The sequence below is a fragment of the Fusarium mangiferae genome (genome assembly GCF_900044065.1).
Source record: "Fusarium mangiferae strain MRC7560 genome assembly, contig: FMAN_scaffold001, whole genome shotgun sequence".
NCBI lineage: Eukaryota > Fungi > Ascomycota > Sordariomycetes > Hypocreales > Nectriaceae > Fusarium > Fusarium mangiferae.
Genome location: NW_024573921.1, coordinates 2518726 through 2546000, shown reverse-complemented (window position 1 = coordinate 2546000; position 27275 = coordinate 2518726). Strand labels below are relative to the sequence as shown.

Below are 27275 nucleotides of genomic sequence, written 5' to 3'. Positions count from 1 at the left end.
ATCCCGGTTCGTACACAGCCCTACGAACCTCATCTCGCATCAACTTACGGACAAATAATCCCACCGCGTTGGGACATTTTAGCACTTCTTATTGGCTTTGGTTTTTCGTATTCCTCTTGAATAGGAAACCTCATTCGATTGCTTGTCTTTGCGAGTTGCATGCTTCGCCCTTTCGACCCACGCTCTACGCAACCTGTATCGTATGTAGATAGGAGAGAATGTGAACAATCAGCAATTATGGAGATTCCAATATCGTTCAGGCTGCCTCCAAGATGGATAAATATCAGCAGATTTCATGCATGGATCTCGTTGAACTTCATGATTTAATATCCTCAGATACTCACTCAATCTCTTCGACCGTGAACGATACCTCAGCCTTTTGCTGGTACAGCTCTCGATCACCTCCTCTCACATTCTCCTCATCACTATGATCTCATTAGCTCGAAAGGCCATCAAGGCCAATCAGCAGCGTAAACAGGCGCAAACGAACCAAGCGCCAATGGAATTGCAAGAAACGGGGTCTGACGCTACGAAGCATGCACCTCAGCAACCGCAATGTCGACATATGGAAGCGTATGAATCTTCGTCTGGGAAATGTGCTGCATGTGCATCAGAAAAGAAGGCTGCAAGGATATATCGATGGAAGATTATCCTAGGCCTAGTGGCACCCTTTGCCCTCCAAGCACTCGACTCTACAATGTATGAAAAGATGCGAAAGTTGCAGAATGAAACTGACACTTTGAAACAGCATCGCCAGTGCCCTTCCATGGATTGCGTCGGACTTCGGGGAGATATCACAGCTCAACTGGATTGTCTCAGCATTCAACCTCACATCTGCGGCATTCATCCCCTTCTGGGCTCAAATGGCTGATGTATTTGGTCGCAATGCTTCTATCAATGCTGCCATTATTCTCATGCTCATCGGTAGTGCGCTGTGCACTGGGGCCCCTACGAATGCCTTCCCAGTTCTGCTCCTTGGTCGTGGATTTCAGGGACTCGCCGCGGCTGGCCTCAATGTCGTTGTTCGCACTATTCTTGCTGATAGAGTTTCTTTGCAAGAAAACGCAAAGAACTGGGCCATCTTCTCACTCGTCGGTGGTGTCTCGTACGGACTTGGCCCAGTCATCGGTGGTAAGACCATACCAAGTCTAGTCTACTCTTTGAATCCAGCTAACATCAGCTTAGGGTACCTCACAAATGCTGACTGGAGATGGTGCTTTGCCATCAACCTCCCTATTGCCGCCGTCGCTCTGGTCATAGTCTTCTTTGTCCTACGCAAGGAGCTCCTCGGTCCTCAGCCCATCCCTGAGCTCAACGAGACCGCTGAAACTGGCCGACGAACGAAATTCGTCGCTCGACTCAAGACTGTTGATATTGGTGGCCAGCTTCTTTTCATCTTTGGCTTTGGTCTCGTTATCTTGGCTTTGACTTGGGGCGGTGCGACATATTCTTGGTCATCACCCGCTGTCATTGTTCCTCTGGTGCTTGGTATCATCTTTGCCGGCGTTTTCTGCTACTGGGAGTATCTTCTTGCTCCTGGAAATACCATGGCCGAGAAGCTACCCTGGCAAAGAGCAATGCTCCCTTGGGAACTAATCTCAAATCGTGATATTGGACTTCTTTTCTATTGCGAGTGTGCCACAGGAATTGGCATGTATGCTGTGAGATTATCATTTACCGTTGGTCGTTCCCTTGCTGACTTTTTCAGGTGCTCTATTTTTGTAACATTTACTTCATTGCAGTCAGAGTAAGTGTTATTCAAAATCGCACACGACTCTCTTGCTAACGGTTTTCAGGGCTACGACTCTGACAAGGCTGGTGTCCAACTTCTCTACTTTGTCCCTGGTCTTGGAGGTTCGTTCCATATGATGTTTGTAACTCGAACTACGTACTGATACCTTCATAGTCGGTGTTTATATCTGCTCCTTCATGTGTAACAAGTGGCCTCGCATGACGTTTCCCTGTATCTTTCTAGGAACACTCATCGAAGCTGTCGGTCTGGGCGTCCTTGCTTGGGCTATCTACGCGAACAGACTGAGCGTCATCTATGGAATGATGGCCCTTGTTGGTTGCGGCAGTGGTATGCGTTTCATGGCTTCGCCACTTCACGGCATTGGTCTTTTTCGACACTTGCGCGCCTCCGTCATTGGACTCATGGCAGTTGCCATCCCTTTTGGTGGTACTATCGGCTTGACTATCATGTCTACAGTCTTCAACAACACTTCTGGGCTGGACTCGCATAGCGACTTCAGCAGCGTACATTCTTCGTCTGGTGGTGCAGCAAATGAACAGGCTGTTCATCAAGCCAAGATGGGTGTTGTCTGGGCGTTTGTCGCCATCACTCCTCTCGTCGCACTGGTAAGTTTTCGGTTTTTTTTTCTCATGCCTTGGGTGGGAACTAATTCAGGATCAGGCATTCCCAATTACTTGGTTCATTGGAAACGTCAAGCTTGGACAAGGTCCCCCTGGAGAGGATGGTCCTACGGACATCGTGGTGAAGGGTTCGTATCTACTCAAGCTAGTACGAGGTCAGGAAAAGTTGAAGATCGAGAAGAATGCATACAGGCTCAACAGCTCGCATAGTGGAGCATGGTCAGAAGCTGTAGCTTCTGATCAGAGCGTCAACGCCTCGAGACCCTTGCAGGGTTCTCATCAGGTATAAGCCCCTGGGAAGGTCGAGAGATGAAGCTTCAAGCAGGTAGAAGATGCTAGAGTTGGACATGATTTAGCGTTTTGAATTTCCTATATGAATATAGAACTGAAATAGACTCAATCATCGTCGTTCAGGCTCATGCCTTTAGGTGTATTGAGCCATCACTGTCGTATTTGCATGCAGTCCCAGAATGTGATTCAAGTTACTAATTTGTCATATGCTGTGTAATCTTTTAATATTTTCTATAGATACAAGAATATATCTCGAGCTTCTCTCAACTATGGGTCTTTCTCTTAGCCACTGGTGAAGGGGTAGGAGAGGTTCCCAGGCGGCATCACTCTCGGTAAGGAGATAATCGAATAATCTAAATTATAGAAGAAGCTAAGTTTCGAAGGGCCTTGTGTTTGAATGAGTACCAGAATCCAAATTCTTTGAAATCGCCGAGGGATGAAGATGAATGTTCATATCCGCGAATCACCAACGGCTTGCGCGTATCTGGATCCAATTTGAAACCAAACAGTGATTCGCCGAGATAGTGGAAGTTCGCGGAGATAAATGGCCTGACCTTGAATCTAGGAATTATTGCAGGGAAACTCTCCCTTTTCTTCACTTCTCTTCACCCCACTAACCATCACAGATCATTCGCTTTGTCATTCTTTTGAATCCTCTACAATCAGCTCGTATCGTATCGTCTAGGCCACCTCTTTGAGCCGATTGACCGATACCCTTGTAACTAATAATAAATATGAGCGATATCAGTACCGAGGAAGAGCAGAGCCCAAATCCGACGTTTTGGCTCGAGTTTCGCACTTTTGATGATGGTCTCTCCTCACAAGTCAACTCGTCATCCACTCTCACCGCATTTCCTCAATTCGCACAACTACCGCCTGAGCTGCGTCTACGAATATGGTCATGCCTCATTCAACCCCGCATTATCGTCGTCTGCTGTCTTCAGCGCGACGAACGGCTTGATCAAAGACTTGATGAACTAAATCAGCGGTCGCGTGGCAGATCGGTGCCTGTATTGTTGCACATCAACCGCGAGGCGCGATATCTAGCCTTGCAGCATTATGAGCTTGCCTTTGGCTGGCGCATATCCAAGCTCCTTTCAGACACGCCCGTATCTGAACCGCCGCGCGTGTGGTTCAATTTCGCCCTTGACGCTGTATATCTTGCAGGTGAACTAGAGGCGTATGACATCTACGGCTTCAACTCGGCAATGGTGTATTTCTTACGACGGGAAGACACCCGCAGGGTCAAGCATCTCGCCTGCGTGCTCTCGGAGCTCGGCTATGCAGAACAGGAAAGTGATCAGGTGTTTGGATGCTTGTGGCACGTTGTCGATGGTTTTCCTGCTGCGAAGAAGGTCCTGCTGGTCGTAGGCGAAAAGGATGAGGAGGCTTTGAAGGGAAGTAAGTTGTTGAGCACAGATAACGTGATGCAGAAGATATGGAATGGTTTCTTGGGTGGATCAGCAACCGAGACGAGTTCGAGGATGGCGGATAAGTCAATGCTTATGATCGAAGAACACGATCTGCCGGGGTTCATTGCGAGGCAATGAATAGCCTGGTCTTGAATATAAGCGAAGTAAATAGACGAGAAGAACCACATAGATACCTCAGTCTGTAGGTAGTCTCACATGAGCTCTGCCCCCATTGGATGCTCTTACCTAGCAAGTACCGACAGGGGACGGGAAGACTATATGTTTTGGATGGATCTTGACGTGTGGGGACGGTGTAGGTATATTTAGAATAGAGCTTTCGAGACTTATATCAGTTGCGTTGCATATGCCATTACTGTTCCAATGTGTGGTTGCTTCGTGTGCAACGGATCACTGCTATAGCTTGATAGCAGTTTACAATGTCAGGCTAACTTTTAGCAAATACCTTGAGCTTATGCCCCTAGATCCAGTTCATATTTACCGTTCCTTGACGTTGAGTAGTGAACTCTAAACACAATCAGGTGTCTGATAATGTCGCGGTTGAGGCATCACAATGATGAACAATTGGCTGGCTATAGTTATAGCCTGAAGAAGCATATTCGAAAAGAGTCACACCGAATATTACAGCAACAATTCGAAAACCTATGTGCCCCATCTCGATCTATCACAGGGAAATCAGCAGACCTGAGGATGTCTTTCATCATAATGCTGTCTAAATATCCCAAATCGGGTGTTGGAAGCTCCAGGGTAGATGCAAGTCAGAAGCGAGGATCCAGCCTACCTAGAGGAGGAAAGAAAACTCAGGACTTTAATCCTAATTGACAAAAAGACTTAGTAACTTAGCATAAGTTTAGGGTGTATTTACTAAGCTTAAAATGCCTTTTACTCAATTTATTTTGACAGCCCATATTAAGGTCCTGCGTTTTCTTGCTCCCCAGGGCCAGCTAACCATGCACACAGAGAAGCCGGTTTCTAGATGGAGCTAATCACGACATGGAACCCCACATACGATCCAATTGTTTGGGGTCGCCTCCAAGCGAGAACAGAAGCGGCGAGGCAATTGACCCATAGTTAGAGAAGGCAGAAGAATGAGGAAGACAGTGAAATGAGGCGATTGCAAACAACAGCTGGAACCACGATTTCCCTGTCAGGATGAGCTGTTGTGCTCTGAGCTACCTGTCTACCAGTTGTACCTAAGCTGTAAGGCACAGTTGGTGGCTTGATGAGGCTGCCGCTGTTAAACCCGAAGCCCAACGACGAGACTGATTACACATGCAATAGCTTGAACTGGGCCTCAGGGGTTCTGCCGGTTGCCTGACAACCAACATGCCCAGATAAAAAGCTAACTGGGCAGAGGGGCCCTCGAATTCCTACGCCACGCCTCAGCCCTGGGGTGTTGCGAGCCCAAGTGGATTCGCAGAGGGCCGTGGAAGCGCTAGGAAGACGAGGTCAGCTTGTTGAAAAGATGGAGGCAACGGAAAGGAAAGACAACAAAGGAAGAGTTTGGAGATTTGGATCCACCCGGAGAAAAATAACGGGGTCAACTGCGTAAAGATCATATGCTTTCATCACGGTTATCGACTTACGGCGAGCAATTGAGCTTCAATGTTGGCTGGTTGTACAAGGTCATATCGATTTCAGCCTGATAGACTAGTCTATCTATGATCGAGATACAGGCAGGGTTGTTGGCGATGATGAATCCCGCAGTAAGCATTGGTCACTGTACATGCTTGGGAGGTAGACATCTGACTGAGAGACGCTATGCGATTGATGTATTCAGTCAACGGCCATGGCACTGTGAGAAGATAACGTATGATACTACTGTAGACGTGGACCACTATTGAAGCATCACCAAGCAGGAAACAGGCCTGCCGCATCGCGAATACACGCTGTGCAATCCAATCAGTTGAGCTGACTCAGGTAGCGGTAGCCAACACATGGACACCCGCCAATGGATACCAAGGCAAGGCATCAAAGAACTGATCTCTCTCTGGTTGGAGGATAGGCGCATGCTTGACTGTTTCGGAGCAAATATCGATAAGCCGACTTTGCCAAAATTATCAGAATTTTCCTAGTGATTGCCACAACATTATCTAGATTCCGTTATGACGCTCCATGATGAAGAGGCAATCTAGAGTTTTCGCAGTGCTAAACCCCAGCGAGAGAAGAGCGACACAACATGAGGGAGCGCCGTCTGAGGAGGGGCACGAAGAGGGAGCTACCCGTCCAATGAGGTCGATTGGTGGGGAAAAGTAGTCAATACGGATGTCGAGGTGATGTCTGCACTGTAAGGAATGTAACCAGGACATGAAGCTCCAACCCCTGCCCGGATGCCCCGCGCTGGAAGATTTGGGAAGCAAAAAGTTTATGAGGACATGACATCAGTGAGATGAGAGCACAGGACAATCAGGCACAGGACACGGGATACCAGGAGAAGCTGTGAGATCTAGAGAGAAGAGACGGAAGCTACGGGAATAAACACGATGAGCTCTTGTGTCTTGATACCTCAATCAGGAATCAGCCAGAAGCAATCAAAGATCCATCTCAGGTTGCGCATCGTTTGGGAGACGCAATTTTTTAGTGGGGCAAACCCAGATCTGCCTGTCTGCCAGGTGCACGCATCTGCTAGACGCTTCTTCAGACCCCTCGCCCCTCCAAAGCACGCCCCCCAGCAACGCCTAGCAGCGCCCAGAAAGTGGTAGACCCCCCTGCAACACCAGAGAAGCTCTCCAAAGTGGGCTCCTTTGGAACAGCGCAGAACCGCATCGAACCTTGGCACCCGCCTTTATTTAGATCCTTTTGCTCAACTTGCTCTGTTCCGTCTTTCTTTCTCACAACATCATCACACTCAAATACCCTCTCAAAAGTCTTCAAATACCCACGATCCTCCATTGAAGCAACTGCGATTTTCTTTTCCTTTTTCCCCTCCTACTCTACGACATAATCTTCACCCATTCTACACACAACACCACACACATCACACAATATGGCTCCCGCCGTCGGTATCGATTTGGGTACCACGTACTCTTGCGTGGGTATCTTCCGTGAGGACCGGTAAGTTTTATACCAAAAAAATCCATTATGAGTTGCATTAGGATCATGACGCTAACTATTTTCCCCAGATGTGATATCATCGCCAACGACCAGGGTAACCGAACTACCCCCTCATTCGTCGGTTTCACCGACACCGAGCGTCTGATTGGTGATGCCGCCAAGAACCAAGTCGCTATGAACCCTCAGAACACTGTCTTCGACGCCAAGCGATTGATCGGTCGCAAGTTCGCCGACGCTGAGGTTCAGGCCGATATGAAGCACTTCCCCTTCAAGATCGTCGACAAGGGTGGCAAGCCCAACATCGAGGTCGAGTTCAAGGGCGAGACCAAGACCTTCACCCCCGAGGAGATCTCTGCTATGATCCTCACCAAGATGCGTGAGACCGCTGAGTCCTACCTCGGCGAGACTGTCAACAACGCCGTTGTTACTGTCCCTGCCTACTTCAACGATTCTCAGCGTCAAGCCACCAAGGATGCTGGTCTCATCGCCGGTCTCAACGTTCTCCGAATTATCAACGAGCCTACTGCTGCCGCCATTGCCTACGGTCTTGACAAGAAGGTTGAGGGCGAGCGCAACGTCCTGATCTTCGATCTTGGTGGTGGTACTTTCGATGTGTCTCTCCTTACCATTGAGGAGGGTATCTTCGAGGTCAAGTCCACCGCCGGTGACACTCACTTGGGTGGTGAGGACTTCGACAACCGTCTGGTCAACCACTTCGTAAACGAATTCAAGAGAAAGCACAAAAAGGACCTGAGCACCAACGTCCGCGCCCTGCGACGTCTCCGAACTGCTTGCGAGCGTGCCAAGCGAACACTTTCTTCCTCTGCTCAGACCTCGATCGAGATCGACTCTCTCTTCGAGGGTATTGACTTCTACACCTCTATCACCCGTGCTCGTTTCGAGGAGCTTTGCCAGGATCTTTTCCGATCCACTATCCAGCCCGTCGACCGTGTCCTTACCGACGCCAAGATCGACAAGTCCCTCGTCCACGAGATTGTCCTCGTCGGTGGATCTACCCGTATCCCCCGTGTCCAGAAGCTCATCACCGACTACTTCAACGGAAAGGAGCCCAACAAGTCCATCAACCCCGATGAGGCTGTTGCCTACGGTGCCGCCGTCCAGGCCGCGATTCTCTCTGGTGACACCTCCAGCAAGGCCACCAACGAGATCCTGCTTCTCGATGTCGCCCCTCTCTCTCTCGGTATCGAGACCGCTGGTGGTATGATGACCAAGCTTATCCCCCGCAACACCACCATCCCCACCAAGAAGTCCGAGGTTTTCTCCACCTTCTCCGACAACCAGCCTGGTGTTCTTATCCAGGTCTACGAGGGTGAGCGTCAACGCACCAAGGACAACAACCTTATGGGCAAGTTCGAGCTCACTGGTATCCCCCCTGCCCCCCGTGGTGTTCCCCAGATTGAGGTTACCTTCGATCTTGATGCCAACGGTATCATGAACGTCTCCGCCGTTGAGAAGGGCACTGGCAAGTCCAACAAGATTGTCATTACCAATGACAAGGGCCGCCTGTCCAAGGAGGAGATTGAGCGCATGCTTAACGATGCTGAGAAGTACAAGGAGGAGGATGAGGCCGAGGGCAAGCGTGTCGCTGCCAAGAATGGATTGGAATCGTACGCGTACTCTCTTCGCAACACCCTCTCCGACCCCAAGGTCGAGGAGAAGATCGAGGCTAGCGACAAGGAGACTCTCACTGCCGAGATCGACAAGGTCGTCCAGTGGCTCGACGACAACCAGCAGGCTACTCGTGAGGAGTACGAGGAGCACCAGAAGGAGCTCGAGGGCAAGGCCAACCCCATCATGATGAAGTTCTACGGAGCTGGTGGTGAGGGTGCTCCTGGTGGCATGCCCGGTGGTCCCGGTGGTTTCCCTGGTGCTGGCGGCCCTGGTGGTGCTCCCGGTGCCGGTGGTGACGATGGTCCCACCGTCGAGGAGGTCGACTAAATTCTTTGATACCCCAACATCAGTCTCGACTTCTAGAGTTGTCTTGTGTCGAATGGTACAATGCGGAGGCTAGGGGTCTCATGGGATGATATGATGCGATTAGATTTTTCTGTTTTGTTTTTGCGACTTTCACGGTTATGAAAAAGCTCGGTGGTTTTTACCCAATGTATTTTAATGAATCGATGAATCAAAGATATTCACAATAACTACCTCGCCTCTTGCTTTGTGACATGTTGATCATTGTTACTGATACAGTACTTACCGATTACATCCCTGGTTCTTAGAACCTTGATATCGCCATTCAAACCCTTCATATTTTAATAACTGTTCAACTTCACAGATGGTGATGTGTTGGGCCACATACATATGTCAAAGGACTCGAAGAACATATTTCGAGATATGTAGAGGTATTGTCGTGTTTTAGGCACCTATCATGAGAATCCTTATTGGTGTGTTGACAGCACGCTGCCAAGACGTCTTTAAATGGCCTGTAAGATCCAGACCATCTACTCTCAGGAAAGGGTAACAACCTTTAGCAGCCGTTCGAGGACGATTACATATCTTGGGTTGCGAAATTGGGAGTTTTCTATTAATACAGGAGCAAGGTGATCAATTTCGTGGCTCAACAGGTTCATTAAATACTGTCCCTTCTGGTACCTTGCCCTCTCTACTCTCCCAGACATCTTCACTACTCGGTTTCCCAGGGCCATACTTTGTAAACTCTTTCGCACGATAATAATCCCTGATAGCCTTCTCCCGCATCTCAGGAGAGTAACTCTTGGTACGCATGCAGAACCAGAAGTCATCCCAATGCTCACTGCATGACCTCATCTCACCGTAGCGATACACGGCATTGAATTGTCCGCCCATAGAGTTGCATGCCCATGCTTGGTCGAAAGCCTGACGACAGGACATGTCCGTAGGGAGCAGGGCTTCGGACAGGGCGTCGCGGGGAGGAATATCGGCGGGTGTAGGGGTGGATGAGCGTGTGGATTTCTTGAGAGAGAGCCACGATGGCAATTTGGAAGAGGAGGAGTTTTGTTGTTGTTGGTCTTCTGTTGCGGAGGGCTTTGCGTTCTTTTCAGCTTCAAATAGGTCGATGAACTTTTGGATTTCGGGATCGGTATTGGAATTGGACGGGGCTGATGTTGAAGGGTCTGAAGTTGTGGTTGCGGTTGTTGATGTTGATGTGACAGGAGGAGCCTCTTTGACAGGCGCAGCTGACTTGCCCTCGCTGGGAGGTGTTGAAGACCATAGCCAACCCATTGCGACGTTTTATAAGTCGTCGATTCAGCTGAATATCTTGTTTGAGTCTCGTGATGGTTGATGCGAAAAAGCTCGGAATTTGGTGGAGATAGAAGGGAAAGTATCCAAGGGATTGGCGTGGTTGAAGCCTCGATCTTGATTGATAGAGAACCGACTTTCCAATTGGATAGGAGCGATCTAATCTTACTTGAGTCTTGTTGGTGGAGCGCAGATTGTTCTGGATATTGGAGATTCGGGTCATGAAATGAGACGCCTAGAGGGATGCCGAGGAAAAATAGATCTGCCGTATTCCCGACGAGATCTGCTCAACAAGGGACTTCAGATTTATCATGTCATAATTCTTCTAGAATAATAATCAGTATGATATTCTAAGTTTTCGTATACACTTTCATGAGCCTAGCTATTATGCTGCGATCTCACATATGTACGTGAAGGGCTTGATGTCTGCTGTGATGACCAGGCTTTATGTGTTTCTCTACCTAGCACTCTACTGTCTTCTGATGGGAGGTTAACAAAGACTACTACGAGCGGGAAGCTCTAAAAAGTAATTCCCTAACCTTCCTGGCATATTCAGAATTAAATAAAAGTATTCATGAGCAAGTTTCGTGAGGTAATTGAAGCATTATCGTGATCTCTCTATATCATGGATCGGATCATAAATTAATTGCTTGGTGGGGTTGATCTTCGCATGGGTAGGCATTTCAGCCGCTGGCCAAAAAGGAAACAGATACTTTTTTGAGGTATATGTAGGTATATATTTCTATCACAATAGTATTTCTACCTAAGTCTTAGATTAAATCTCCGATAAGAAGAATAATGCATTGTTAGCCATACAACGTGTTTCATAGCAGCTTCTCATCTCAAGGCAGTCCAGGCTGAGGCTCAACTGCCATTCTCAGCTTATGACCTCATTGGAGGAAGCTAGCTGCAATGCGACAGCTCCAAGCTAGCCCTTCCTGCCAACAATTCTCTACCCTACCTAAATTAACAAACTTGATCTCTTCACGAACTTGAGAATTCCCTCACTCTCCCAATCTGACTTGTTGCAGTATGCGCGCTGTTGGGATCGAAGCATCATGATTCCAAGCCGAGGTCTTGCGACGGCGGCGCTTTTCGCAGCCCGCCGGCCCCTCATATCATCGAGATCCCTCGGATGTGGCTTCGCAGCAGCTTCTCTTCGACAACGGCTCGGCCAAAATGCGATAAACCGACCCGTTAGTCGTGTGTGGGAGAGCACAGTCGTCAACCCCGAGGATGCGGTTCCCCCAATTGCACCTGAAGAAGGTGCTGACAAAAGCGGCCATATCACTACACAATCCAATGAAGCCATTCTCTTTTTCGATAGTGAGTCTCCTTATAGACGAACCATCGCCTGCTTGTCAGCTGACATGGAGACCAGATATCTTTCCTCTCAAACTCAGCAGCGTTCTCATGCGTCCTTGGAAGTCGGACAACGACGTATCGGATTTACTCAGGCGCTTCGAATCATCCTCTTTAGGGATTCTAGACCCAATTCGCCTTGTGAAGACAGCTATTCCAGAAGACTTACCAATAAAAGTGACCGAGATCTTACCACGGCTCAAGGATGGAGGTGCATATGTCAAATTCATGCATGACTCCAACATAGACCCTGCCGAAATTGAAGGTACATTTTGCCCTGTTGGAACTCACCTTATGCATTTACTAACCCACTTCATCTATCAGCTCAATTAGCAAGTCGACTGAAAGAAAAGCCCATAAAACCTTGGTTCTCCATCTTCCGCCCTGTCAACGCTCGTCTCGTACAGGGCACGCCATGGCTAGAAGACCTGTACAGATACCCAACCAGCTTCATCAAAATCGAATTTGTTCCCCCAATTCCCGGCACCACCCCTGAAGAGCTCCCCGAAGAAACGTTGTACTCTTTGTTCCGCAAATATGGAAAAATCGCAGATATTATACCACAGCCAACCGACTCAAAGGTCATGCCACGGTATGCCCATGTCATGTTTCCCGTAACAAGAGACGCAATTATGGCTCGCAACTGTATGCATGGGTTCATTGTCAACGAGGTCCTGGGAGGTGGCAAGAATGGAACTAAGCTCCGCCTGTCCTTCGAGAAACGCGTCAAGGCTCACAGTATTTGGAATTGGTTGACAAATCATCCACGTATTGTGATACCCGTTTTTGCTGCTCTTGTAGCTGGTCTTTCGGTTCTGATTTTCGACCCTATCCGGGAATTCTTCATCAAGCTCCACATTCAGCATTCTCTAGAGTTCAAGGACTCTCGAATTTACAAATGGTTCAAGAAACAGTCTGGCAACTTTGGCTTATCAACCAAACCCAAGGGAGATGGTCTCGAGGAAGTCTGGAATCACCGACGGGACGCAATCGACAAAGTGCAAGGCTGGCTTGATGAAACATCTGACACATTCATCGTTGTTACTGGACCAAAGGGCTCGGGAAAGGTTGAGATGGTCATGGATCAAGCTTTGGAAGGTCGAAAGAACGTGCTCAAGATCGACTGCAGACGCATTGTCGAGGCCAGGGGCGAGGCGGGCACTATCAAACGTCTTGCTACAGCCGTTGGCTATCGTCCCGTATTCTCGTGGGCCAACAGCATGAGCAGTATGATCGATCTTGCTGTTCAGAGCACAACGGGAGTCAAGGCTGGCTTCTCGGAAACTCTCGAGTCTCAGTTGACTAAGATCATGCAGACCACTACTGGCGCCCTCAAAGATGTCGCTGTTGGCTCGCGTAACAAGAAAGATACCGACTACAAGCTGTCTGAGGATGCTTGGCTGGAAGCTCATCCTGAGCGTAGACCTGTTGTCGTCATTGATAATTTCCTCCACAAGGGCGAGGAAAACAGCATCATCTACGACAAGATAGCTGAGTGGGCAGCGACTGTCGTGCAAAACAACGTCGCCCATGTTATTTTCCTTACTACTGACTCGGCCTACTCGAAACCCCTAGATAAAGCACTGCCCGACCGACTCTTCCGTACTGTTTCCCTTGGTGATTTAGCCCCCGAAGTTGCAAAGAACTTTGTTCTTAGCCGGCTCAAGGATCAACTCGCCGCTGATGAGAAAGCACGAAAGGAGCAAGGAGATGAAGAAACTGAAAAGTCACCTATCCCACGCCCAAACATATTTGAGCTTGACCAGTGTATCGACACTCTTGGTGGCCGTCTCACAGATCTGGAGTTTCTCGCCCGGCGCCTACGAACGGGGCAGTCTCCCAAACAAGCTATGGAAGAGATTGTTTCCGAGACAGCTACTGACATTGTTCGTATCTACCTTCTTGGCAAGTCTTCAGAGATTGAGGACAAGAAATTCTCTTCTCAACAAGCTTGGCATCTTATCAAGTCGCTTGCTCAAACCCCCAACCTACGTTATAACGAAGTCACACTCTCTGCGCCATTCTCCTCTGCAGCACCCGCGGCTGCCTCAAATGCCGATGCCGCCATTGATAGCCTCGTCAGCGCCGAGCTAATCGCGGTTAAGACGCACCAGGGCCGACCCATGACAATCACGGCTAGCAAGCCTCTGCACCAAGCTGCCTTTTCGGTCCTTCTACAGGACCGTGTTCTTAGAGCCAGGATGGACTATGATGTTATCAACGATTCGTCCAAGGCTGAAGCTCGCTCAATCGAGAAGGTTGAAAACGAATTGGCTCTTCTGGGCAGCTTGCCTCGTCAGACAGCAGAGACAGCAGGACGTATTAACTTCTTGCTCCGCAAGTTGGAGGATAGCCAAGCCAAGATCACTAAGTGGGATAAGGAAATGACCACTTTGAAGAAGCTTCTTAGCGAGGAGTTTTAATCACGGGTTGCATACTCTGGGAAGGATTGCTTTGATTTATGATGACTCCTCTCTAACTATTGCCATACTAGATCAGAATAGGAATATCTGAGATTTATTGAAGTCTACAAGAGTTTTCCAAGACTCAGAAAGGTGCTTATGAACAATCCTTATCGTCCCATAGTAGATCAGCAGTGGTGTCATGGTTCAGATATGGTTGCAAGAATCTTGCAGTAAAATTGAAATTTCATCTGTCATGAATGGTATACAACTGGAAAAGCCCCTAATCGAACATAAATCATGAAGCCGGTCAACGAACGGGCGTCTCCTTCAAGGCAAATCCGACATAATGAACCCCCGTATTCATGCTTTTTCTTCCAAGGATGCTCCCAAGTAAACATTTGCTTAAAAAAAAAAGTACACTCGTCGCCTGTATCATGATCAAACAAAGTGACAATAGTTCACCATTGACATCCCACAGCCTTCACTATATTAATTAGTCCTAAGCCATCATGGACATTTGTGATTGATCGGGCTCTGTTGGCTGAGCTGATATTTCACAACCTTGAGTGAAGAATATGCGAGAATCTGTATCGTAGTCGTTTGTTATGCTGTAGTAGTTTCCTAACCCACAGTTAGTCACTCGGCCTTTGGGGAGAAAAGGGGAGGGCAAGTTGACACACCTCTGGGAACAAACCACATGCCTCCAGCGCTGAGTCGGAATGAAGCCTCGTTCACAGTGACAAGCACCTTTCCAGTATGTACAAAGAAGACCATGTGCATCTTTCGCGAATTCTTTGGCCTCTTTTCAGAGCCAGCAGGTAGATCAACGACACCCGCACCCATGAAAGGGGTGGTGAGCGTCTTGGCCATGCGGAAAGATACATTTTGCACAACACGGGTCTGAATAGCTTCACCTGATATAGCGACCCGATCCTCCATAACCTCAACTGGTTCTTCGTCTCCAGGAGGATTCGTCTCGTGCTCAGGCTCCCACAAGATGACCTCGGCGTTGACAACACCAGGATTCAGCTCCCACTCTTCAGGCTCGACCACTTCAACTTCTCGCACAGGCTTGGATTTCGGCCTTCCACGAGCTTTTGTCCTAGGCTTTGCAGGCGGCTCTTCTTGAGGCGCGCGGATGATTTCTTTGATAGTTGACAACACGAAGCGATCACGGCCGGAGACATCCTTAAATTCCTCCTCCTCTTGAACCACCCTGTCGCCTGCCCACCAATTTAGTGGTTTGAATGAGTGTCTCCCAGATCTTGTCGTCTTAACTTCGTCGGGGTTATGACGAACAGATACCAGGCCTCGCTTCTTGGGCATCGGAGGTCTATGTTGAATTGCTGCAATTGATGTGTCCCCAACATCACCTGCGGTCTGTGCTTTAGGTTTCCGATCAGGTCTCCCCCTGGGTTTTGGCTCGACTGCTGGCGCTGACTTGGCTGGTTTTGAGGGTTTCGAGGCTTCAGTTCGCGGTTTCTTGACTTGTCTGGGGGATTCTTCAGGCTCAGGTTCGGGGTCTGGGGCTTCGTTATCAGGCTCTTCATGCTCCTCGGCCTCTTCTGGTTCCTCTGGCGCTGGTCGTTTCCGTGATTCGGGAGCGGCTGACTTCTTAGGTTGAACAGCGGTCTTCGGTTTCCGTCCCCTTCGGCCCTTGCCTGGCTCTTGGATCTCTTGAGGCTCTTCTTCAACAGGCTCCTCCTCCGCGGGCTCTTCTTCGACTGGTTTGGCCTTCGCTGGCCTTCCTCGTTTCCCTGGTTTCTTGGGTTCCGGTTCTGCACGTTGTGACTTGTCTTTGGCTGATGCTTTGGTCTTAACAGGCTCCGGCTCTGGTTCTGGCTCCGACTCCTGCTCTGAATCGTGCTCTGAAGAGTGTCTAGTCAGGTCGTCAACCAATTCAAGAGACTTATCGAGAAGGTCCATGTCGTCCCCAACGTCGCCCGCTTCACTGGCTTCAGGTGCATCTTCCGTTTCATCAGCGTCCTCCTCCTCCTCATGAGTGCCGCCGTTGACTCCATTCGCCGTAGCTTTCCCGCGCAAAGAGGGCTTTGCTCCAAAATCGATTTTCCGGGTCACAGTAGCGTCGCGATCGTTGGAAAAGTGTGGGCGGGTAGGCGAGGAGAGATGTTCGAGGTTCGGATTTCGTCGAGGGGAAGACATCAATGTAGTCTTTACGGGCGATCGACTTCGAGGGATGGGATACTGCCTATTTTCCCTAAGTACAGTCTGAGGTCCCGGCCCAGGAACTAGAATGGTGTCAGTCAATGCGTCTTATGGTTGTAGGCCTTTGCGATCGCACTTGTTTCAATATCCATATCTTCACTGCCGGCTTCGTCTTCATCGTCTCCGCTCTCGTATTGGTCGTTATTTGGCGCTTCGTCCTCGTCATCGTATCTTTGGTCGGATCCGGTTTCTTTTTCTGGAGAAGAAAGAAGGTCGTCCAAAGGTTGCATGCCATATTCGTCGCGATTACCCGTGTCTATTAACTCGACACCAGTTTTGCTACAAGGACAATTAGACCCTACACAATACAGGGGACAATAGAATTTTGCGCTTCAAACGCGCAATATGGACCTACCGACCACGCTCGCCGAGCTTGTAAATGGCTTGCGGTTCAGCAACTTCGCTGCGCCTTGCGCCTCGAGGTGCCATTTTGATTATTTTTCTCCTAAACGTATGCTGCGTCTTCTTGTTCTTCTTGTGAAAAGAAATCTCTTATAGCGGCGTCAAAATGTATGGGTGCGATACGACGAGAATTGGAAACAAAGACGCGACTGGTGACGCGGTTGGGAATGTTGTTTGGTGGTGACTTTTAAGCGGCGCGCCCAAGTAATTGGAATCGAGTGGTCCCCGCCTGGAGCTGGGGGGGTGTCAGAGGGTCACAGTTGATTTGACCAGTGAAATCTGACATGAGCACAGTGGGCTGGAGTATGCTGTTGCATGATACCTACGCCCTAACTTGCTCGGTCCTTTAACTGTATGCGAAGTTCGTAATAAAGAAAGAGCTATGCCGGGGATAAATTATTCAATTTTCATTTATCGATACTCAATCGGGAGCTCAGCCAATCTGTTATGTTCATAATAAGTGACTGACTTGATAACTTACCAGTATTACTTTCAGTTTACCGCTGCATGTGGCTTGACTTATAGTGGCGCTGTAATGAATTAGTTACCTTAGTGCGTGCAGTGGCTTGTTTACTTGTTCTCAATGGCATCAACGACAAAATCAGATGACATGACTCCAGCAAAATCAAATACAATTCTAGCTTACTCGAAGTAGGCCAAGCCAATCGTATATCTCCCACGACTTACAACATGGAGCTTGTTATGCCTGCCTTTAAGCTGGTTGTGGTAGTCAAGTGCCTGTAGGCATAGGTCAACGGCACTATATAAAATATGGGGCCTGGGTGCTTAACGCGTCTATACGCGTCTCCTGGAACTCTTACCACCAACTTTCTCTTTACTTCAACTTCCATGACAACCAGAGGCATCAAAACGATCAATTGACAAATCTGTTCCCAAAACTCAACTTACAACATAATAAGCTATACATTTTACCATAAGATATCTCATAATGGCGGATTCACCAGCTGAAGACGTCCCCGAGACAGTCACCCGCTCCTCAACAACTTATATCCCACCCTCAGTCCATGGCGAAGCCCTTCTCTCAGGCTCATCATTCAACCACTTCTCCGCCGTTCCCTCCTCTCTACTCCCCAGCGACCCTTCCGACCCCTCCTCAGCAACTCCATGTTGTCTCGGTGTCGACGAAGCCGGCCGCGGCCCTGTTCTCGGCCCCATGGTCTACGGCGTCTTCTTCCTCCCTATAGATCTCTCTGATTCTCTACTCCGCGAGAAGCATCACTTTGACGATTCAAAGGTCCTCACACCTGCTGTTCGCTCAGATCTTATGCGCACACTTTGCACACCTGGCTCGGATCTTCACGACTCTTGTGGCTGGGCAACGGCTTCACTATCGGCTAGAGACATCGGCGCCAACATGTACCGACCTACAAATGCCTACAACCTCAATGCACAAGCTATGGACGCCACGGTCGATCTTATAAAGGCTGTGTATGCGCTTGGCGTAAATATCCAGGAGATTTACGTTGATACAATTGGCCAACCAGCAGCATATCAAGCAAAGCTGCAGCGCGTGTTTCCCACAGCCAAAATTACGGTTGCCAAGAAGGCCGATAGTTTGTACGCCTGCGTCAGTGCTGCATCAGTGTGCGCAAAGGTCACTCGTGATGCAGCGCTTGAAGTTCTTTTTGAAGCGAGAGCAGACGAAGACGAGAAGGACGGTGAGAGCATGGCATGGGGCTCAGGTTATCCATCTGACGGACGATGCGTTGGTTGGATGAAGGGCAACATGCATCCTGTGTTCGGATGGGGACCAGAATGTCGGTTCAGCTGGGGGACAGCAAAGGACATGCTTGAGGCCAAAGGAAATGGTGTCAAGGTTGAGTGGCCACTTGAGGATGACGGTGAGACGAGCAGGCTCACTGATTACTTCACCTCGGGGGACAAGGATAAGGAGTCGTCGGAGTTGGGTAATTGGTTTGGTACGCCGGCTAGCTTGGAAGCATTCTAGATACCCCTATAATCTACTTGGGAACGAATTTATTGAAACAGTCAAATTTTGGATATCACTTGGGCATGAATCGAACATATTCTCCTTTTATTTTTACAGTAGACATTATATCCTGGTCGCTAATCATACTCGACAAGGCCCGGCGCCACTGCTCAGACTCATACACAACCCCTATGCATTAAATTTCGTCAATGTCATCCTTCTCCGTTGAAGTCGTGTTGGCCTTCTTGCCCCGGCTATCCAAAGTATCCATGCTAATGTTATCGCTGTCCTCACGCGCAGGCATGCCAACAGCCTGACGCGCTGTATCGGAGTTGGCAATAAAGTCGCGGAGCTGCTGCTTCGCAATCTCGACACCCTGTGTCATAGCAGCATTGCCCATTGAGAGCATAGGACCGAGGAGGTTAAGCGTGTACGCAACATATGTACCTCCGGCGATGACCAGGATAAGGAGGCAAAGGAAGGGGTTTCGCAGAACTGAAACGCCGTTTGTTAGCAAACGCACAAAGGCCAATCATAGCCGGATAAAACCTACCAGTCAATATCTCGTTCCAGCCAAGGGCAAGGAGTAAACCATAAAAGTACCAAGGAACCTGAGCAACACCACCAATAGCACCTCGCTTAGCTTCGACATAAACCCCATCGGCAGTCTTCTTGAATCGTACAACAAGGTCCTGGCGCTTGCCCTCGCTGAGCACCGTCATCTCCTCCTCGAGGCTCTTGCCATCCTCTTCGTCGATGCCTCCAATCGGTGCGAGGTCCTCCTCATCACTAGCCTGGACACCGTTGGGCTGAGGTCCAACGAAGCCTGGTAAGTCAGGGGGGCCATATGTTTCCGACAGTCGGAATCTCGAGAGAAGAGGAACAAGGGTGAGAGTAGACTCTCGCGCCTTGGTGTAAATACCCTCAATATCGTCACTGGGACGCCATATCCTGGGTACACCAGCCTCGTCGTATCGGAACTTATCTTCAAAGTTCTCTCGAAGCTTCAGCAGAATATTGCCCTCCATAACCTCTTCCTCGATCTTTTCTCGAAGGGCGTTCCAGCTCTTTCGGCGCAATCGCCATGTGCCGATCTCAACCTCTTCCTGAGTAGCGTCGAAGCTCTTAGCTCGCTCGGCAAATCGAACCTCGGCTTCCTTGACAATGCCCGTGAAGACTTTCCATACTCTGTCCCAGAGATCCTTCTCGGAGTCAGGCTTCTCGCCGGTTTCGGGGGCGCCACCGCCGGCTCGGCCGCTGCCCAACTTGTTGAACTCGAGACCAACGGCATCGCCAAGTCGAGATCTGACCCAGCGCTCGACACGGGTCGCAAGTCGTCGCATTTCTTCTTTTCGTAGTTTAGCGCTCTCTTCGTCAAGCTCCTTCTCAAAGAGCTTGAGCTGCGATTCGAAGTTAGTCCATGAGACCCCTTCAATGAGCAAGCTCTGAGCCTCAAGACCAAAGATATCCAGTGTCTTTCGCTTTTCGTTGGCAACAATTTCGGCAAATTCGTAGCTACCACCAGCCTTCTGCCCAGCCTTCACCTTGTTGGCAACAGCCTCGCCGAAAGCAATGACACCGGCTTTGTGGGCAGCGGCCAGTTGGCCCTGGTAGAGTGCCTTCAGGCGAGTATCAATCTTGCCCTCGAGCTCGTGTCGCTTGCGGGCGTAGACCCCCTTATGGTATCGGCTTGCCTGCACCTCGAAGGCCTTGATGCACTTCTGGCGAGCATCGTTACCAGCCAGGCCAAGGTCGGGCAGAACGGTTGGGACACCGAGCTTGGAAGCTTCGCTCTGCTTTTCTTCAAGGGGCGTGACTACGACGTCAAAGTCAATCAGAACTTCTCGAGAAATCTCGTCGCAACGGAACTGAGCCAGAAGCTCCTGTTGGGTAGGCAGATCCAGGTCCTTGTTGTTCACAATCTGGTCCCAAATGCCCTCAGCGTAAACGGAGAAACCATCGGCAGGAATTCGTCGGTGATACTCGGGGAGGAAGAGACCACCCTCGAGTTCTTGGTCACCGTGCAGACCAGGTTTGCCGTGTCGATGTCCAGCGGTAAACCGCGACCCAAGCTTCTGGACCTCCTCGGTGAACTTATCAGCCTGAAGGATCTTGTGGGGCAGGGCAGCAAAGCCAAAGTCGAAGTAGTCCTCGATACGCGAACCCTCGAGCCCCTGAGGCTTGGAGATGGACGACCAAATCTTAGTCAGGTCCTGAATCAGGGTGGTTCGGAGGTTGCCCAGGGGTGTGGTGCCAAGATGATCGCGAATGACGAAGAAGAGTAGAGATCTGGGGGTCGACCTAGCTAGAGTTAGTAACAGCGCAAGCAATGGGTTACCGTAGAGCTTGGCTTACTGCTTGTCCTTGAGGAACAGCTGCAGGTTGACCTCGAAAACGGTCTTGAGAAGTCCCATGTTCGCGCCCTGGTACAAACCAACCTGGTGCTCCCAGATGTTGACGATCAAGACCTCGCTGGTGGCCAGCGCAAAGAGGGCACTTTTGCGCTCAAAGTCCTGGTCCTCACCGCGCTCTCGGCCATCGGTGCCCTCAACATCCATGACAAGGATGTTGTCGGACATCTTTGTGCCTGCGCTCGTCTCGCGCTTGTTCTTGGACATCCAAATACCCTTGGTGGTCTGTCGACGCTCGGTTTCTGACATGACGGAAAAGTCGGTGCCGAAGAGGTTGTTCAGGAGGGTCGACTTTCCGGTCGACTGGGAGCCGAAGACGGAGATAAGATGGTAATTGAAGCCAGAGGCAGCAACATCGGTAACGTTGAGATACTCATTGAGGTGAGTGCTGTAGTGTAGTAGGGTTAGTTAGTTCTGGAGACATCAAGAGTGACAAAGTGGCGGGGAACAACTCGACAGCTGTACTGTACGTACTTGAACTCCTTATCCTCGTCGATAACCTGGACGCCGTGCTCATAGCTTCCAGCCCCCGGCGCCTCGCCGACGGCAGAGAAATGGCCGTTCATGGTATGCGATTGGTATATATCAAGGAGAAATGTAGTAGGCGTGAGTGGGTGCAGGTAGAGGTGGTTTATTCGAGAGCTAGGGCGTGCATCCGTGGATAAAGTACGGGTGGCGACCCTCGATATGATGAACTTATGTTATCGTGAGAATATATGCTGAAGGAAGTGTCCCTTGGTTTAATTTGTATAGAGGGAGAAAAGGGTCAGAAACAGGATCGAGAGTTGTTGGGGCAAATAACTAGAGCAGTCGGACGACCAAAAAGTTGTGACCACCTGGACAGAGACAAGGAAAGACAGGATAGATCCTTGTGACGACGAATGATGGGGTTGTGAGGTACGTACTAAATTGCTGGAACGAACCTCTTCTACCCTGGGATTCGACGGTCCGAAGGCGGATTAGCAGTCGAGGTCCCACTGAAGCACCTCCCTATCACTCCTCATATGCAGGTGCTGTACGGTAATTAGCTATACCCCTGCCACATGTTTATTTCTGTGATTCGGTGTTAAAAAAGCGGTCACATTGTACTGCAGCAGCTGCCCTAGGACACGCACCGCAAGACATGTCATCAGTTGCGTTCTACTGCTAACAAGAACTTACTACTGCTTACTCATGGTAGAGACTGGTTCTATACCTACGTAGCGGGTGCTGGCGGGATCGGTCCGGGTGCCACAACGGACGGATCAAGTTATGAAGCTTGAGTGATGTTGCCCTCGGCCAATCAGAGGCGTCTCGCTTGAAGGATGTACATATGTAACCCCGCCGAGGGGCATCGAGGGGAAGTTGATAATGATATGAGGTTGAACAGCTATAACCTCAGATATTGCAACTTTGAACCCCCAAAAACGTCAGGCCTGAAGGAAGAAAAATGCTGATCAAAGAGTCTCACGTCGATGTCCCGACCTCTGCCAATGGCAAGGAGGGTACTATGCGTATGTCCAGCTCAACTCTCACGATATGCGACATGAGAAGCTTACCTACTTACACTCGTGACCAGGCATCTTTGTCTTCCATCCCACTATTCCTGGATATCCTAATGCGCAAGTCTTCTAGATCCTCTTACTCTGCGTCATTCTGACCTTCATTCAGACGCTTCCCTGGTGTGAGTCTCTTCAGCGAGATCTACCAAGGTAAGTCCTCACATTATAATCACATCAATATCACAGCAAGCTCACTCTACTTCTCCAGTCACTGGCCCTGTTGCCCGTTTCGCCCGTCAGATCGCTGGTCAAGGCTACATCGTCGCTGCACCTTCATCTTACCATGACTTTACCGGCCCTGAGCCCCTCAAGTACGACGCCGAGGACACTGATCGTGGCAACAAGTTCAAGATCGAAAAGGTATTCACTCGACAGCCAGCACTGCTAACTTGCACTTACGATAACTAACTGTGATAGACCCTCGAGTCTTATGATGCCGACTCATACGCCACTGTCGATTACCTCCTCTCACTTCCCACCTGCACAGGACGTATTGGAGCTACAGGCATGTGTCTAGGTGGCCATCTGGCCGTTCGCGCTGCTGTAAGTCTTTCACCTAGCATTTTCTCTTCATATTAACCAACAGCTCGACACAGCTCGACCCTCGCATATCTGCTTGCGTTGCCTACTTCGCAACTGATATTCACTCCCGTACACTCGGCCCTTATGATGCGCCCAACACTTCATCAACCGCTCCTTCCAACAGCAACCACACCATCGATCTCTTCAACAAGTTCAAGGGAGAGGTTGCCATGATCTTTGGTGTAAAGGACACTCATGTCCCTGATGCTGGTCGCGATCTAATCCGTGCCAAGCTTCGCGAAGCTGGTGTCCCTACCAGCTTCTATGAGTTTGCGTGGGCTCAGCACGCCTTCATCCGTGACGAGCTAAGCAAGGGACGTTATGATCCTGCCATCACCAAGGTCTGCTTCGAGGTTTTGCTGGAACTCTTCGGTCGTGTTCTCAAGACAGACTTGGGGGCAAAGGACGGTGATGTCCCACCCCCGGAGCACGTTTGCTAAGTCAGTAACCTCCAGAGACGCAATGTTCTTCGAAACAACAATTATCCTCAAAATATTTGATTGAAGTGTAATAATAGTCTAAATTCTTTACTTCGTGAATATTGAGAGCTGCTGCTCTGCAGTCCCTGGCTGGGTTTCATAAACCGATACATCCGCAGTCTTTTATACGGACGACCCAATCTGATTTCTAAGAAAGGAGATGACTGTTCTAGTCTCTCAAGTAACCCGAATACCAACATAGAAAAATTCAGTTCCGTCCCAAATAACCTCCCCAATATTACTATTTTCAATACACACTGCTCAGCCGTTACGGTTCGTCTGTCTCACTTCCAGGTCCACTAGCGCTGGGGAGCGGGTGGTTGTCCTTGAGGAGGTGGCCCCTGAGGCGGTCCCTGACCGGGCCTTTGCAGGGGGTGGGCGACATTATACTGATTGCTGGAGCCGGCATATGGCTGGTAGCCTTGAGAACCTTGAGATGGGCCGGCAGAGAGATTAGAATGGTAAGGCGTTGGGCCCATGCCAGCCTCAGCCTCTTCATCGAAGGGGCCACGGTGAGGACTGCGAGGGCTTGCCTGCGTCAACGTGATGCTAGCACGAGGGGCCGTCTCGAGAGAAAGTGAGGGGATAGCCTCACCCGCCTTGCGGCGACCCCGAGTGCTCTCACGCTTGAGATCAGTCCGCAAATGCTCGATGTCGCGGTTGCGGTTGACTTCATCATCGTGAGAGCCTAGGGTGTGGTTGTCACTATTATCCCAGACACCGAGGCCGGCGGCAGGGGGGCGCGAGTTGAAGCCCTCAGCGGCCTGGGCCTGGCTCTCTTCAGTGTTCTCCTGCTTCGAGGTTGGGACCATGCGAGCTTCATCAGTAGCCTTAGCAGCCTCCTCACGGCTGTTCTTGGCGAACTCATCGGTAACAGTAACAGAGTAAGAGGGGTTTGTAGGTCCACCAAGAGGCTCACCGCCGCCACCAGGAGCAATGAGAGGCACCTTCTTCAGAGCCAGGGCAAGTGCACACATGAACTTAGAACGGCGGCTGGCGCGGACGGAATCGTTGTGCCAGTTGGACTTGTGAGCGATGGTGACATAGAGCAGAAGCTTGTCGAGGTTACCGACACCGCCAACGCTAATGCTAAGATCAGGCTGGAAGTCACGAGCGTTCTCGGGTTGACGAACAAACTTCTCCATCTCGATACGGAGAAGTTCAATGTCCTCGAATGAGGTATCGAAAGAAACGTTGACTTCGACGGTTTCGTGCATGGCCTTGCTACGAGAGATATTCTCGATCCAGATGTTGTTGAGCTGAATGTTGGGCACTTGGACTGTTTGCATGGTGTCCAGTCGGTGGAAAACAGAGTAGAGAAGGGAGATCTTGTTGACAACCATCCTGGTGCCACTGATATCGACACGATCACCGACATCGTAGGGGTGCTTGACGAAAAGGAAGATACAAGAACCGAGGAATTCCTGGGCAGTAACCGCGAAGATGAAAGACAGAGAAAGCAGGGTAGTTCCGGCAGTGGTGAGAGTGGTGATGAAGCTACTCTGGAAGAAAGCAACTGTGGAGATTGTCAGTGAAATTCAACCACACTTCTGAGGGGAGACTTACGGAAAACGAAAATAACGACCAGCAGGACGACGACGAGAAGAATCTTATCAAAAGCCTGAAGAGCTTGACCAATATCCTTCATACCTTCGGCGATTGCCTTTCTCTCCGTACCGATTTCGACAACCTTTCGGACCATCTCATCGAGACTAATATCACCATTGTCATCACCGTCGATCATATAGAATGATTCCTCAGCTTCTTCCTTGTAAGCGGGTCCAAGAACCTCCTGGAAGTCATCCAGAACAAGTGAGTTGTGACCCTCGACAACGTAAGACATCCATATACGTCGACCCATTGCCTCAGATGACTTAGTCTTCTCAAGAGCTTCGATGACGATGGAGTGAGCGGAGTTGGGGTTGAAAACTTGTCGGCCAGCGATCTCAGAGGCAAGGTTGCCGAAAACGGAGGTAACCTTGTCTCCGATCTTGCCAACCTCTCCAATGAGCTTCATGGGGGTGGCAGAGCCGTTGCGCTTGTGTCCCTTCTTACCACGGAGCATCACCTCAATGCTATCATTAATGATGGCATCCTCATCAGCGAACTCGTGACAATGGAGAGGGAAGAGGGTTCGAGATGCATCGAATAGAAGCCCGAGCAAGTGCACCTCACGCTTAGACTCCCTGATACGGTTGGCAAACGATCGCTGATGGTAGGAGATACCGATCAGCTGGACAATCGCTTTTTCACCGAGGAAGACAGCTGAAGAAACGAAAAGAGCACCCAGGACACGGCCCATAGTGCGGACCCATGGGACGTAGTTCTTGCCTCTATCTTCCTCCATCCAGAGGTTCTTGAAAGTGACATAAGAAGCCAAGGCCCAGAAGAAGAAGGAGAAGGGAAGGATGAGGTTTCCGAGGACAGTTGCGTACTTGCGAGTACCCTTGCTGACGACGCCAGTAAAGAACATGAAGAGCGAGGGTAGGAACCAAGCAACAACCTTTGCGATCCAGCATGAGAGCCACATGATGAGAACCCAGAGGAAGATTTTGAAGAGCGGAGGGCCATCATCGCCAGCCCTGTCACCATCTCCGTTCCATTTGCCGACAGGAATGCCATCCTTCTTGCCAATGGCGGCGAGGACGATCAGGGGAATGGCCAAGAGAAGACCGACGGGGACGACGTATACAAGGTACCTGGTGACAACAGAGAAGCCGATGATTTTGTAGTAGAGTCTGCCCATTGGGTTCAATGTGGTTTCCTCTCCTCCGGTACCGCTACGAGAGAGGCCATCGCCCATTCTCCTTCGACGGCCGCGGTGACCTTGACCGGTGAGTTTTTCGTCCTCGGTAGGAGAGTTGCTATCCATGGTAGAGGGTTGAGGCATGTCGGCCTTCCTCATACCACTCCGGGCAGAGGCATTGCTCTTGACCGGCGTGAGCTGAATACCGTCGCCCATTTCGTTATTGCTGTTGGTGCCACCAAGGGGAACGAAGCCTGTGTGAGAGTGACGCGAATTGCGGGGAGATAGAGAAACGTGGCGATTAACCATTCTCGTGTGTAGTTATATATCAAACTCCAACCAGGGAGTTGAAAGGGCGGGAGTATTCGATGTGGTGGCCCGAATGATTCGAGTTAAGAGGCGATCGACCTGTTGGCGTGAGTCGAGGCCGATGATGAAACCGATAGGCGTTTGAAGATTGGAGGTCGGGCAGTGCTAGCAGGATATGAGACGGTGGTAGGATATCAAATCCTCAGCCGCAATGATCTGCTTGCGCTCGAAGGGTGTCTAGGAGTCAGGTAGGAATGGGGGTGATGATCTGTTTGCTGAAGGCTTGCTCCAAGCTAGATATGCCAATGTTGTATGCCGATGATGTAGTAGATTCAAGGAAATAAATGCAGGCAAAACGCTACAACGATCCCATGTGTTTCTCCTCCTCTTTTTTTGCAGGTATAGGACAAAGAGCGAAGGTGATCTGCAGTCTTCTCCAGCGAAGACGAACAGGAACAAGTTGGTGGTTA

The 27275-nt window shown here is 49.9% G+C and overlaps 10 protein-coding genes across 10 annotated transcripts; 6 read left to right on the top strand and 4 right to left on the bottom strand.

The window, feature by feature from the left end:
• Window positions 1-427: 427 nt before the first annotated feature.
• Window positions 428-2662, top strand: FMAN_01320 (uncharacterized protein; the record flags this gene model as incomplete). The annotated part of the gene is made up of 7 exons (XM_041833430.1): window positions 428-699; window positions 749-1131; window positions 1186-1661; window positions 1709-1747; window positions 1797-1854; window positions 1907-2358; window positions 2414-2662. The coding sequence occupies 7 exons, from the start codon at window positions 428-430 to the stop codon at window positions 2660-2662; spliced, it is 1929 nt and encodes a 642-aa protein (XP_041676658.1).
• A 736-nt stretch (window positions 2663-3398) lies between these two features.
• On the top strand, window positions 3399-4214 carry FMAN_01319 (uncharacterized protein; the record flags this gene model as incomplete). The annotated part of the gene is made up of 1 exon (XM_041833419.1): window positions 3399-4214. One exon carries the CDS (start codon window positions 3399-3401, stop codon window positions 4212-4214), a length of 816 nt encoding a protein of 271 aa, XP_041676657.1.
• A 2866-nt stretch (window positions 4215-7080) lies between these two features.
• On the top strand, window positions 7081-9107 carry FMAN_01318 (putative heat shock protein 70 (hsp70); the record flags this gene model as incomplete). Its single annotated transcript, XM_041833408.1, has 2 exons — window positions 7081-7148; window positions 7217-9107. 2 exons carry the CDS (start codon window positions 7081-7083, stop codon window positions 9105-9107), a joined length of 1959 nt encoding a protein of 652 aa, XP_041676656.1.
• Window positions 9108-9716: 609 nt separating this feature from the next.
• On the bottom strand, window positions 9717-10373 carry FMAN_01317 (uncharacterized protein; the record flags this gene model as incomplete). The annotated part of the gene is made up of 1 exon (XM_041833397.1): window positions 9717-10373. The coding sequence occupies one exon, from the start codon at window positions 10371-10373 to the stop codon at window positions 9717-9719; it is 657 nt and encodes a 218-aa protein (XP_041676655.1).
• A 1076-nt stretch (window positions 10374-11449) lies between these two features.
• FMAN_01316 (uncharacterized protein) lies at window positions 11450-14176 on the top strand (the record flags this gene model as incomplete). Its single annotated transcript, XM_041833385.1, has 3 exons — window positions 11450-11717; window positions 11773-12018; window positions 12078-14176. 3 exons carry the CDS (start codon window positions 11450-11452, stop codon window positions 14174-14176), a joined length of 2613 nt encoding a protein of 870 aa, XP_041676654.1.
• A 618-nt stretch (window positions 14177-14794) lies between these two features.
• On the bottom strand, window positions 14795-16813 carry FMAN_01315 (uncharacterized protein; the record flags this gene model as incomplete). The annotated part of the gene is made up of 3 exons (XM_041833374.1): window positions 14795-16407; window positions 16461-16663; window positions 16740-16813. 3 exons carry the CDS (start codon window positions 16811-16813, stop codon window positions 14795-14797), a joined length of 1890 nt encoding a protein of 629 aa, XP_041676653.1.
• Window positions 16814-17735: 922 nt separating this feature from the next.
• FMAN_01314 (putative 35 kDa ribonuclease H) lies at window positions 17736-18755 on the top strand (the record flags this gene model as incomplete). Its single annotated transcript, XM_041833363.1, has 1 exon — window positions 17736-18755. The coding sequence occupies one exon, from the start codon at window positions 17736-17738 to the stop codon at window positions 18753-18755; it is 1020 nt and encodes a 339-aa protein (XP_041676652.1).
• Window positions 18756-18933: 178 nt separating this feature from the next.
• On the bottom strand, window positions 18934-21714 carry FMAN_01313 (uncharacterized protein; the record flags this gene model as incomplete). The annotated part of the gene is made up of 4 exons (XM_041833352.1): window positions 18934-19232; window positions 19291-21038; window positions 21093-21536; window positions 21623-21714. The coding sequence occupies 4 exons, from the start codon at window positions 21712-21714 to the stop codon at window positions 18934-18936; spliced, it is 2583 nt and encodes an 860-aa protein (XP_041676651.1).
• An 863-nt stretch (window positions 21715-22577) lies between these two features.
• FMAN_01312 (putative dienelactone hydrolase family protein) lies at window positions 22578-23711 on the top strand (the record flags this gene model as incomplete). The annotated part of the gene is made up of 6 exons (XM_041833341.1): window positions 22578-22641; window positions 22707-22749; window positions 22799-22839; window positions 22898-23049; window positions 23107-23232; window positions 23286-23711. The coding sequence occupies 6 exons, from the start codon at window positions 22578-22580 to the stop codon at window positions 23709-23711; spliced, it is 852 nt and encodes a 283-aa protein (XP_041676650.1).
• Window positions 23712-24049: 338 nt separating this feature from the next.
• On the bottom strand, window positions 24050-26805 carry FMAN_01311 (uncharacterized protein; the record flags this gene model as incomplete). The annotated part of the gene is made up of 2 exons (XM_041833330.1): window positions 24050-25266; window positions 25317-26805. 2 exons carry the CDS (start codon window positions 26803-26805, stop codon window positions 24050-24052), a joined length of 2706 nt encoding a protein of 901 aa, XP_041676649.1.
• Between the last annotated feature and the right edge of the window lie 470 nt (window positions 26806-27275).